Here is a 13263-nt window from a genome sequence, read left to right as displayed (position 1 = left end):
CTGGGAAATGCCTTGGGCAGCAGCAAGTCCGAGAACGGTGTGAAAACCGGGAAGTCTCTCAGGCAACAGAGTTGACACAGAGATGGAATGTTGCGGTTCTCCGAGCTTAGGTTAACAATAAAGTTCATAGGCTCGTAAACTCATAGAATGACAAGTCAGGCATGGCCTTCAAGATTCACTTGTGATACACTTTAAAAAAAAAATCTAATCGTTAAAATGTGTTCTGTATTTGTTATTATAAAGCTTCGCATTTAAAAAAAAAAAAAAAAGAAAGAAAAAAAAGAAAAAGAAAAAAAGAAGTCCTAACCAGATTCGAACCCCACGTGTTCGGGTGAGAAGAAACTGCCTTATCCATTACACTATCGTGGCTCCATAACTGACGTTCTAAAATTTAACATTTGAACATACTTTTTTAAAGGGCGATAAATCAATTGCGGTATTTGCAGTGAGAACGCTGTTTAAATCATATTATTCTGGTGTATCTTGGGCATTCAAAAAATCTTTAAGGGCAATAAAAAATTCTTTTTAATGGCTATAGCCGCAATCACACTGCAGCATTTAGCCGTTTTCACTAGATCTAGATTGATGTACAAGTTTAGTTACACCCGCCAGGAATGTAGTATGATACGGTCGATTCAATTTCTCTTTTATGTTCCTTCTAGTTGACTCACTTGTGTAAACAAAGTGAGTCTATGTTTTAACCCGGTGTTCGGTTGTCTCTGTGTGTGTGTGTGTGTGGTAAACTTTAACATTGACATTTTCTCTGCAAATACTTAGTCAGTTGACACCAAATTTGGCATAAAAATAGGAAAAAATCAGTTCTTTCCAGTCATCTTGTTTAAAATAATATTGCACCTCTGGGATGGGCACAAAATTTTTTTTTAAAAAGAAGCCTATTTGTATGCAAACTGCATTTACTGTTATATTTATATTTTTTGTATTCTCTAAACTTGGCACTTTGACCTCTTATTCTGACACAACAACAAGAGGAGTCATTATTATCATTTTTTGTTCAAACAGGAACTTCTTTTGCTAAGCATGGAATTTTTATTTATTTTGCAAACGCTTTGGTGCAGATAGTAAAAAAGGGAAATTACTCTAATTAATGCTAGGGGGCTTAATTTATCACAAGTGAGTCTTGAAGGCCTTGCCTCTCTTGTTTTATAGTTTTAAAGTTGATACGAAAATTTAGTATTTTGTTAAACTAATAACATGTAGAGCCAAGTGGATTCTGTGGATATTTTTTATGGCAGTTTGGGGCATAATCCAGTAAGTGATGAGGCGTTCACAAATCTTTCTCTGAATAAATATTTAACGGTCTCCTTCAAGAGCAGTCATTATTATCATTTTTTGTTCAAACAGGAACTTCTTTTGCTAAGCATGGAAGTTTTATTTATTTTGCAAACGTTTTGGTGCAGATAGTAAAAATGGGAAATTACTCTGTAATTAATGCTAGGTTACTTAATTTGCTTTAAACTGATCTTTCTCATCTTAAATATTACATTTTGAAATTATACTCAATACATAAAAAGCTTGTGTGTTTTACTCTCAGTGTACAGGGCTTTCACTATGTTCATTCGCCCAAGTGGTCTTTTTCGTAAAATACTAAAATCAATGTGACGAGTGGACTTTGCAGATCTGTTGGCTGAGCCCTGAAGGTCATGGGCAAAAATCAGTTGCGTACACATATTTATACACATTCAAAGCGCGTGCTCATATTCTTCGTGAACGCGAACGACGCCATTTTGTTTCAAGTTGCTGACCTGCCCGTTCAATCCTATATTCAATGGACAATACACAATAACATATGATGGAAAGTTGGAGAAGGAGACCGTTAAATATTTATTCAGAGAAAGACTTGTGAACGCCTCATCACTTACTGGATTATGCCCCAAACTGCCATAAAAATATCCACAGAATCAGTCGGAATTCACAGTTAAAAATTATAAACCATGCGAGTTAATACCCTTGAACTGATCACGATGAAACGAAAAAATTTCCAGTCTTGACTTTTCTCAAAATGAAGTCCTTTTCACTTCTTATGACAGTTAGAAGTACTTGTACTTGGCTCTACATGTTACTAGTTTAACAAAATACTAAATCTTCATAACTTTACAACTGTAAAACTAGAATGAACGTAAAAGAGAAATTGAATCGACCGTGTCGTACTACATTCCCGGCGGGTGTAACTGAACTTGTACATCTATCTAGATCTAGTGAAAACGGCTAAATGCTGCAGTGTGATTGTGGCGATAGCGATTAAAAAGAATTTTTTATTGCCCTTAAAGATTTTTTGAATGCCCAAGATACACAAGAATAATAGGATTTAAACAGCGTTCTCACTGCGAATACCGCAATTGATTTATCGCCCTTTAAAAAAGTATGTTCAAATGTTAACTTTTAGAACGTCAGTTAAGGAGCCACGATAGTGTAATGGATAAGGCAGTTTCTTCTCACCTTAACACGTGGGGTTCGAATCTGATTAGGACTTTTTTTTCTCTTTTTTTTTTAAACGCGAAGCTTTATAATAATAAATACAGAACACATTTTAACGATTAGATTTTTTTTTTAAGTGTATCAAAAGTGAGTCTTGAAGGACTTGCCTCTCTTGTTTACTTTTTTGTGCCCATCCCAGAGGTGCAATATTGTTTTTAACAAGATGACTGGAAAGAACTGAATTTTTCCTATTTTTATGCCAAATTTGGTGTCAACTGACAAAGTATTTGCAGAGAAAATGTCAATGTTAAAGTTTACCACACACACACACACACACACACACAGACAACCGAACACCGGGTTAAAACATAGACTCACTTTGTTTACACAAGTGAGTCAAAAATAAACAGTCCCTTTATTAGTACCATGTTTGAATATAAAATTGACTATAAAGATTAGATACTGTTGTGATTTGTATGTTAGAAAATGGAAATGCATTACGTTATACGCAGTTGTATATGCACTGCGGGAAGATATAAGTATTTGTATTTCTCTTTTTTATCACAACAGATTTCTCTGTGTGAAATTAGGACTGCTCTCACCAGGGAGAGCGCGTTGCTACACTACAGCGCCACCCATTTTTTGGTATTTTTTCCTGCGTGCAATTTTATTTGTTTTCCTATGGAAATGGATTTTTCTACATGATTTTGCCAGAAGCAACCCTTTGTTGCCGTGGGTTCTTTTACGTGCGCTAAGTGCATGCTGCACATGGGACCTCGTTTTATCGTCTCATCCGAATGACTAGTGTCTAGACCACCACTCAAAGTCTAGTGGAGGAGGAGAAAATATCGGCGGCTGAGCAGTGATTCGAACCAGCGCGCTAAGATTCTCTCACTTCCTAGGCGAACGCGTTACCTCTAGGCCATCACTCCACATAGTAGCCACCTAGACATGTGAAAGGACGTCTGTTTAAGACTCCCAGAGCGGGAGGCTTGTTAGGGAGACTGGTCAGAGAGAGAAGTCGTGTCACGAGGTGACGGGAGGAACGAGAGAGAGAGAAAGAAGAAGAAGAAGAAGTGTGGAAAAGAAAAGAAGAGAAGCAGAGGCATCTCCCAGAAGAGCGTCCACAAAGACTTTCTCCACCCTATCGGCACCAGAATAAAGAAGATCCAGAAGACTTCAGCGTCAGATGCGTACTGTAAGGAGCTGCAGCAGGGCAACTGACCAGGTGTGAGGTTCTATACCTGCGCGAAAAGGACGCTTCCAGACAACCTGATTCTTGAAGAAATCCACAATCGGCAAGAGTGACCTTTGGGACAGAACTGTGGTGTAAATGTGTGGGTGAAAACCTGGCCATGTAAGAGAGAAGAATATCCCGGGATTAATATTAGGATTAGGATTATATTGTCATGCTGTTTAAAGGATTTGATTTGATTTGTGTGAAGTTATGACTATTAATAATCAGTGTATAAGTGTATACGGTGTCTTCGGTTATTTTAATGAGAAATGAGTGCGTAGTGATTGGCAAAGTGAACGGATATGTTCAGGATAGAGAATCGGACCCGTCTGTGAGCTCGTCCCGACAACACCAACACATTTCACATAAGCAAAACCAATACATTTTCACCCAACCTGGACAAAGAGATAGTTGCTTACAAACACATTTCAAATCATAAGCCTGATTAACAGATAAAATCATATTTAAAATCTGACCACTCCATCGCGATTTGTTTTTTTTTTTTTTTTTCTTTTTTACCCATCCAGATTATGCATGAGTGAACCCTCCTCGCCTCACACTGAATTAATGCCGATTGCAAACAAATCCCATTCCCTTGGCCCACATGCTGCGGCAACGACCATTGCTAAATGTTCACGTGATCTGTGCACTTGGATTACGTTATTTCTGACAGTTCCGGCCACAAGACTGCTGATAACAATGGCCGACACTGGTCATCACTGCTCTCCTTCCTGCCTTAATTATTAACCATCTACTCAGTGATACACCGCCATTTTGTTGTTGTTGATAGCGTCGATTTTAGTTCGCTGTCTTTTTCTCTCTCCTTCGGGAACCACAACAATCTTCAGCGAGGAATGTGCGCGTTGGTCACTGTAAGTGTAGAACTTTGTGGTCACTGGGAAGCAGTGTAATGACAGTCAGGATCTATGCTGCAGACAGTGCCTGGACATGCTGTTGACTGCAGTGGGGCAATGAATAAGGGGACTAAAGATCAGTTCAAAAAGTGAATGTGGCGTCAAACGCTACGCCTCATTCTATGTTAGCCCTTGGATTGGATCAGCTGGCTTATGAAAATGTATGCCACTCTGTAAAGCGCGGTGAGTCTGTTCTTTCCTGCCCAGTCGATGATGCAGTGAGTGAGTGAGTGAGTGAGTCAGTCAAAACATATACAGCCAAAAGACTATACCCGCCCCGGTACAGGTCAGCGGGTAACAAGAACAAGTAACAATGAGAAACCCACCCGTCAAAGCGAGGTTGTGAGTGCTCCCTCCTGCCACCTGCACCACTTCTCTGCCTTTGAATGCCATGAGTTCCGGTGTGGTCACGTCACGTCGCCGCTTTCCACAAGCTTTGCCATATCCCCAGGCGTACACGTGACCCTTTTCTGTCACGTGACAACCACAGACAACATTGCATAACAAGCTGCTGGTTTGTTGTTGTTGACTGTGCGTGGCCTATATGTCTTTGTATACATGGTTCAATATTGGTTTCAATTAACGGAAATATGGTGGAGAACAGAAGGACAGAACATACGTAAAGCAAATGTTTTTTTTTTTAGTGGGAAAGTATGTCGCTGTGATTATAAAAGCATCGAGCACAATTACGCGCGTTATTTCTTCGCCGTGTCTCTCTGGAATGCAATCTGGTTATGTCCTAGTGGACATGTAATTGGGGGGACGTAGGCATCAGCAATGGGAGTTGCATTTCGCTTCTTTGTTAAGTTTTGTGACTTTGTTTTGGATACCCTCTGATGACTGGATTAAGATAATCATATTATGTGTATGTAAGATCCAAAACAAGTCTTAATAACTTAAAAAGGAGGAACAGGATGAGCAGGAGAAGAGTGAGCCGATGAGGGCTGGGATTAGCTGGTTTTAAATTTTTATTAGTTGACTTTTTATTTTCAACTTGCAGTTTGCAATATTCATATGTACTTTACCAACATGAAAAAAAGAAAGAAGAAAAATCATAATGTAAATATCTGAATGACTCTGACGGTAATGATAACGATAGTACAATACTGATGATGATGATAACGACACAAAGGGAAGAATCAGGCGTGCTAGGGCTGTCAACAGAAGCATGAGCACAGTTCCCTGACAGCCGTACAGGAGGCACACTGACCTGTGAGGGCCAGACTGTGATGGGGGCCACAAGACACAGTCCTCACCGCCCCCTCCACGTCCACGGGTCTGGGCACTGCTGACTCTTCCACACCCCCGTCACCCAGCTGACCGTGGGCGTTGTTCCTGTCAGAACACACTGCCATCACACACCGTCTTCTTTCTCTTTTTTTTAATTTTTTTTCTCTCTTTCGTACAGGTTTTCCCGAAATTTTAAGAGACAGACAGACAGAGACAGGGAGACAAAGCACAACAGCGTGCCGAAAAGACACCTCGAACCCCGATTACTGGTGAACACTGGATCAGAAGTACAAAGCCTGACCGATTCTGCCAGGGAGCCTCTCTAACTTTTTTTGGTTCTTTTATCTGTCAGTCTAACAGTGTCTGTTTTCAGTTTTCATGACTTATTTCCATGTGATGATGGAAGAGGGCGGTCACTCTGAGTCTGTCTGTCTATGATTGTCTGTTTGCCAACCTTTCTGTCTGTCTGTGTTTGTCTGTTCGCCTACCTGTCTGTCTGTCTGTCTTCCCTACATCATGCGGAGAAGCAAAAAAGCGCGTTTTGTCTATCTGTCAGTGTATCTATTTTTTGTCTCGTCCCGTGCACTGCTAACGGCGCCTCTTGGAATGTCTGTCTGCCAATGTGTGTGTGTGTGAGTGAGTGAGTGAGTGTGTGTGTGTGTGTGTGTGTGTGTGTGTGTGTGTGTGTGTGTGTGTGTGTGTCTCACCCCACAGCGGCCAGAGAGCCATCCATGAAGAGGATCAGGGAGTGTTTGTCGCCACAGGCCACTTGGCGCACAGCGCGGTGTTTGAGGAACTCCAGGAAGTGAGGCGTCACCTGAAACCACCTTCAGTTTGTAACTGAAACATGGTAACGGCCTCCTTCACAGCCACACACACACAGATTGAAGGGCAGACATTATACAGAAAATAGACCAGCCATGTACGTGTCCACCCAACATACACACACATACACACCACCACCACCACCACCACCATCATCATCATTGGCTTAGTCTGCCTGATAAAATCCTGTTCCCAGATTTGTATCACTCCTTTTTTCTTTTCCTTTTCTTCTTTTTTGTTGTCACAGCAGATTTCTCTGTGAAATTGGGACTGCTGCACTGACAGCGCCACTCTTCATTTTTTTTGTATTTTTTCCTGCCTGCAGTTTTATTTGTTTTATTATCAAAGTGGATTTTTCTACATAATTTTGCCAAGGACAACCCTTTGTTAAATGCATGCTGCACACAGGACCTCGGTTTATCGTCTCATCCGAATGACTAGCATTCAGAAGACCACTCAAGGTCTAGTGAAGGGGGAGAAAATTCTGGCGACTGCCGGTGTGATTCGTACCAGTGCACTCAGATTCTCTCGCTTCCTATGCGGACGCGTTACCTCTGGGCCAACACTCCACATTCCAACGCCATCATCATCGACCACTCTGATTTTTTCATCACAACACCACAACAGCGTGTGATTCGAAGCTCAATTGCAACAGACAGTAGCTTAGTATAGCTGATGTAGAAAAGGGTGTAATGTGGAGAAAGAAAAAACAACAAATGGAAAGTTAAGTAAAATGACTATGAATTCAGTACATTACGATACACTTATAATGTGATAATGCAAAACGGTTTTGATAACTGTCTTAAACATATACAACGAAAGACATTGGAAGGAAGAAAAAAACGATGACTGCGACAACAAGAGCAACAATAACACGTGAGAAAGAAAAAAAATCCACACCACATGCACTACAATCACCACCAGCAACGATGTGGCTATTGACAGTCTACCTGATTTTCCTTATAATTATTTTCCCTGAAGTTGTATCCCAGCTGGGCATAGAAGTTGTTGCCGAAGGAGTGCAGGTTGCCATTGTCCATCACCACTAGGGTGTGACGGCTGCCGCAGGCCACGGTTCGAACCTTGCTGCCCTGGGGGGCGGGAGGATTGATAGACACGGGGGTGGGTGCCCAGTGAATCTCTTGATCTCCGCTTCCTAACCTGGGAAAGGAACGAGAGGACCTGACTGTAGTTCACAAAGCCTCATAATGCCTGTCTCTGTCTTCACTCTCTCTCTTTCCGTCTCCCTCGTTGCAGAACCACTTTTTGACGGCAGTTAACCCCCTCCCTCGATCCCGAAAACACACACGCACACACACACACACACACACTCGCGCCCTCTGCCTCCCCCTCTTCCTGCACTACACTCTAAGATAAATAAGCAACGCGCCCCCCCCCCCCCCCCCCCCCCCCCCCCCCCCTGACCGTCTATAAGAGTTACTGCCGGCTTTTGATTACATAGTACAGTCAGTCCATGGCCGTGAATTCTCAGCGATGGCTCTTTGCGATTAGTGTCCACGATAGTTCACTGGTACCACGTCGTGGGTGCACAGATCGGACAGTGCCAAGGAGCAAGGGCAAGAAATGTGGAAGCTTTTCTTCTCCTTTTCTAAGACATAAATGCCCCGCTTTCCCGCCAGTCTCGAGCGGGTTAGACTTTTACTGCCACAGTGAGGCTTTCTTGCATGACTGTTATTGACGATCTAATGCTATCGGTCCAATCACGTTGCGCCAACAGCTTACAGTAGTCATTTTCTGTCTCCACGGCCCGGGATGTGGGCTCAGAAGTGCAGCAGGGGTGATAACCCTCCTGGGTAAAGACCGTAACTGAAAATGGCAAGGAGAAATGGGGCTGGGGGTGTGAGCGTGTACCTTGTCTGGCAAGTTACGTGCAACATGCAGATGAAGAAAATGAACTGATGACGATTTGTGTGTCAAAGTCAAAGTCAAACTCAAAAGTCAGTCAAAATTTATTTCATGGTGGTAAATTGGATACGCAACAACTACTTTTTTTTTCCATCAAGCATCTATGAAAAAAGGAAATAAATAAATAAATAAACAAAACTGCATACATACGTACATACATACATACATATATACATACATAAACACATACATACATATGATACATATATATACTTATATTTATATATAATTATATATGTATATTGTACACACACACACACACACACACACACACACACACACAAGAATACTGGTCAGTTCTAAGTGGAAAGCAACCATCATCAATAAGATCTTTTTCAGGGCCATTTATGAATAATGAAAAAAGAAAAGGTTAAAAGTTTTCTCCTTGTCGAACCCCTCTGAAACGTCCAACATAATGTGATACTTTACCACCAACAAAAACACGAGATTTGATTTTGATTATACATAGTCCCCATAACATCAAATACTCTGCGAGAAATTTCCTGCTTTTGTTGTTTGTGCCACAATTCCTGCCTCCAAACTGAGTCAAACGCCTTTTTGTGACCAATAAATGCACAGTACAGTGGCTACTTTTTCATCGATAATATGTCAATCAAAGCTTTAAGAGCAACAGCATGCCCTAGTGTTGAATGCATGCGTCTAAAACCTGCTTGGTTTTCTGGCAGCAAATTATTACTGTTAATAAAGCTTGATAGTCTGTCGTTCAAAATCGATGTAAACAATTTCTCAACACAGCTTAACAAAATTATACCTCCGTAGCTGTTACAATCATTTTGTCACACTTTCTCTTATAAAGAGGCAATATCAGCCCAACAACCCACTCTTCTGGTACAGTACCATTATCCAAAACTGTGTTGAACAACTTACAGAAACACTTGGTCAACAAAGGAACACAGCTTTTAATATATTCATTCACAACAGAATCAATACCAGCAGCTTTACCGTTTCTGACTAAATTGTGTAAACAAAGTGAGTCTACGTTACAACCCGGTGTTTGGATGTCTATATATACATATATATATATATATATATATGTGTGTGTGTGTGTGTGTGTGTGTGTGTGTGTGTGTGTGTGTGTGTGTGTGTCCATGGTAAACTTTAGCATCGCCATTTTCTCTAGAAATACTCAGTCTGCCAATACCAAACTTGGCTAAAACATAGCAGGAAAAAAGTCTTCACAGTCATACGAATAACAAGTTGAAAGTTATGCCGTATTTCCGGATAATTAACGGTTCTTTTCATTGAGGCAAAGTCCGGATTCCGCAAACGCTGTATTACCACTTCCGAGCTGCCGGAACGCATGCTACTTGGTAAGACGGTATGATTTCGTTTTTTTTCGCAATTAAAAGAAAAGAAATACAAATTCTGGACAAATCACATACAGTGACACTAACTACACCTATCAACGTGTTTACTGCACAAGAATATTTTGGAGTGGACACTGATTTAACCGGAATGAACATTAAAGAAAAATTGAATTAACCGTTTCTTTCAGTTTCGGTCAGCCTTTGTGCAGATCTATTCACGACTTTCTTGTAGAAGCATTCATGCATATCGCCATTACTAATCTTGGCTAGCGAAGCATAACATCTCAGGGAAGTCTATTCCGGCAAAACCGAAAGTAAACACTTTTTTAGAACGTACTCGATCAACGTGTCCACGTGGAACCATACCAAAAAAGAAAAACTGTGCTGTTTTAGGCTGTACCTACAGCTCTGAGAAGTTGAACAAGCTTCTGGAACAGGAATGTTTTCACCATAAACCGATGCTACGCGAAAACTGGCTGCGAACCACCCTATCTGTTTTGGTCAATGCTCAAAGACGAAGATCGACGTCGAGCGTGGAGGGCGGCAGTCTACGTGTAAAAATCCCCCAAAGCCAGAGAATTTCTACGTTTGTATAGGCCTACAGTTAAGTTACCCCCATGTTGTATGAATGCATGCATCTATGAATTTATGTAACTTTGTAAGAATATATGTTGAAATATATATATATATATATATATATATGTGTGTGTGTGTGTGTGTGTGTGTGTGTTTTGTGTGAGCAATTAAATATGACAGAAAATGTTAACCAAGATGTACTGTGGTTTATATATATATATATATATATATATATATATATATATATATATATATATATATATATAAATCCATGTGTTGTGTGTGCCAAACACATTTGCAAATAACCTTTCCCTGTTTAAGATTTTTTTGTTTGTTTAATTTTCTGTCAATAGTGTCCTGTTGATATAATGAATAAAAAAAGGTTTGAGAAAAAAATAACTGGTGATGTGGCCTCACAAGACTTAAGTTAATAAGGTTCAGCAGTTAATCTTGGAGCATTTACCATTTTCCCTTCCTCTCAGTATTGTTGAACATCTTCCTAATTGAACAATACTGAATGATTTGCCTTCTGTGCAAACATTTCAGGAGGCCGCAAAGTTTATCTGAAAATTAGTTTTTACAATTCATGAATCTTTGTAACAATCTTGCAAGAAGTTAAAATTTAAGTACTCTTGCTTTGAACAATTTTTACATTGTTTAATAATTGTGCAGGAAATTAAGTGTTTTGTCCTATCATATTCACAGATACTGATATCACTTTAGAATTTTACACACCCACAAAAGAATGCTCTCTCTCTCTCTCTCTCTCTCTCTCTCTGTGTGTGTGTGTGTGTGTGTGTGTGTGTGTGTGTGGTGAACAATAATATGTGATGTTAAGGATCAGTATTAGTATTATTACGTTTGACTTTGCTAATAAGAAAATTACAATAAACAGTAAGCAGCTGCAGATTTAAAAACAAAGAAAATGCTAGCCTATATATATATATATATATATATATATATATATATATATATAATGTTCAAGTCTTTTCTTTTCTGTACCCTCTAAATTAAATTGGAATGTAAATGTATCTTATTTATTATGTGTGATTAGGAAAAAGTTGATAATAGTCAAAATAAGTCATGAGAACAGATATATCAGTAATAAGAATAACAATATCATTACAATCATTGCCACTACCAGTACCTCCATCAGCATTGTAAAAAAAACAAACAAAAAAACCAACAACATCAACACTTTGGAAAAAAGTGATTTCTTAGTTTGCATATAAATATATATATATATATATATATATATATATATATATATATGAAAACCAATTTGATCTAAATTCCTGTCTGCAGTCCACAGTTTTGTTTTGCATTATGCTGTTCAATAGCATATCCGTTGTTGATGTATTTCTCGAAGGACTGCATGTTTGGCAAACATGTGGAGTGATTGGGGGGTGGGGTGGGGTGGGGGTGGGGTATTTTTTGGCAAACGTGGAGTGATTGGGGGGTGGGGTGGGGTGGGGTATTGTTTGGCAAACCTGTGGAGAGATTGGGGGGTGGGGTGGGGTGGGGTGGGGTATTGTTTGGCAAACATGTGGAGTGATTGGGGGTGGGGTGGGGTGGGGGTGAGGGTGGGGTAACTTAACTGTAGGCTTATTTAGGCTACTATTTCAAAATTTTGATGTTCTTGTTTATGAGCACACAACACATTTATTCTTTGCTTGAGGACAAAAAAGAAATATTGATTGATATTCAATTATTCAAATATTCAATTAGTAATCAAAATCAAATTGCACAAATAATAAGTATAGGATTCCTAAAGATATTAATAGCATATAAAGTTCATAAAGGACACACTGGAGCATAGTAAACACACACACACACACACACACACACACACACACACACAGAGTGTGACAGAAGCATAGTTCACACACACACACACACACACACACACACACACACACACACACACACACAGTGTGACAGGAGCATAGTTCACACACACACAGTGTGACATGAGCATAATTCACACACACACACACACACACACACACACACACACACACACACACACACACACTGAATCTTGCCAAGTTTGCTACTGTAAAAGTAATTAAAACTTTCAAAACTTTTGTGGTTGTTCATTTCCTCTCCATAAATCCCTATTTTCAGGACACAATAGTTGAAAATGTTGCCGTACGAAATGTTTGGCCACAAACGCATGTCGTCAATCCAATTTAAACGGCACTATTACGTCCAATACATGCATATCTTTATCGCGAAAAAAACACCAAACAACAACATTGCTTTAAATTTTAAATTTGGTCAATGACGTCAGATGCGTCGTAGCGGAGGGACTAAAACTGCTTGCTACTGAATTGAACATTCGTGGTTCTATCCCGCTCACGTGCCTGTTTTCCTTCCCTCCCAAGCTGTATATATATTCCCCCCCCCCCCCCCCCCCCCCCCCCCCCCCCCCCCCCCCCCGCTCTCCTCATGATTCCTGTACTGGATAAAGCGCGTACCACAAGTGAGTTTTGAAGGCCTTGCCTCTTGTTCAACTTGTTTACAGCTTTCTCAACTTCTTCCCTTATTACAGGAGAACTGATGTTTTCACGACATAAATTTAGTTCAGTAACTCCTTGAATTATATCAGTATCTCCGTTATCAATGTCAACAACCCCCTTCCCCCGCCCCTCACACAAATACAAATGCTCGAGCACGAATAAACCACGTCTACCACATTCACATACAAATATTCCCTCATATAATATAAATCCGCTACCAGCACAAGCATATACGAAATATTTCTCAATTAGTAAAAGCAGCACTAGAC

The 13263-nt window shown here is 40.1% G+C and overlaps 1 protein-coding gene across 8 annotated transcripts in view; it reads right to left on the bottom strand.

Annotated features, from left to right (window-relative positions):
• Positions 1-13263, bottom strand: part of LOC143297438 (uncharacterized) — a 97926-nt gene that overhangs the window by 26136 nt on the left and 58527 nt on the right. For 7 of the 8 annotated variants that reach the window (XM_076609797.1, XM_076609801.1, XM_076609794.1 and 4 more), the window contains exons 4-7: positions 7593-7803; positions 6525-6634; positions 5798-5922; positions 4914-5057 (exon numbers count right to left, since the gene is read on the bottom strand). In XM_076609797.1, the coding sequence (XP_076465912.1) occupies positions 4914-5057; positions 5798-5922; positions 6525-6634; positions 7593-7803 (590 nt within the window). The remainder of the gene's footprint in view (positions 1-4913; positions 5058-5797; positions 5923-6524; positions 6635-7592; positions 7804-13263) is intronic. The other variant, XM_076609802.1, reaches the window with a different exon arrangement.

Source organism: Babylonia areolata, chromosome 22 (genome assembly GCF_041734735.1).
Source record: "Babylonia areolata isolate BAREFJ2019XMU chromosome 22, ASM4173473v1, whole genome shotgun sequence".
NCBI lineage: Eukaryota > Metazoa > Mollusca > Gastropoda > Neogastropoda > Buccinidae > Babylonia > Babylonia areolata.
Note: the sequence above shows the minus strand (reverse complement) of the source record. Positions and strands in the feature narration are given on the sequence as shown.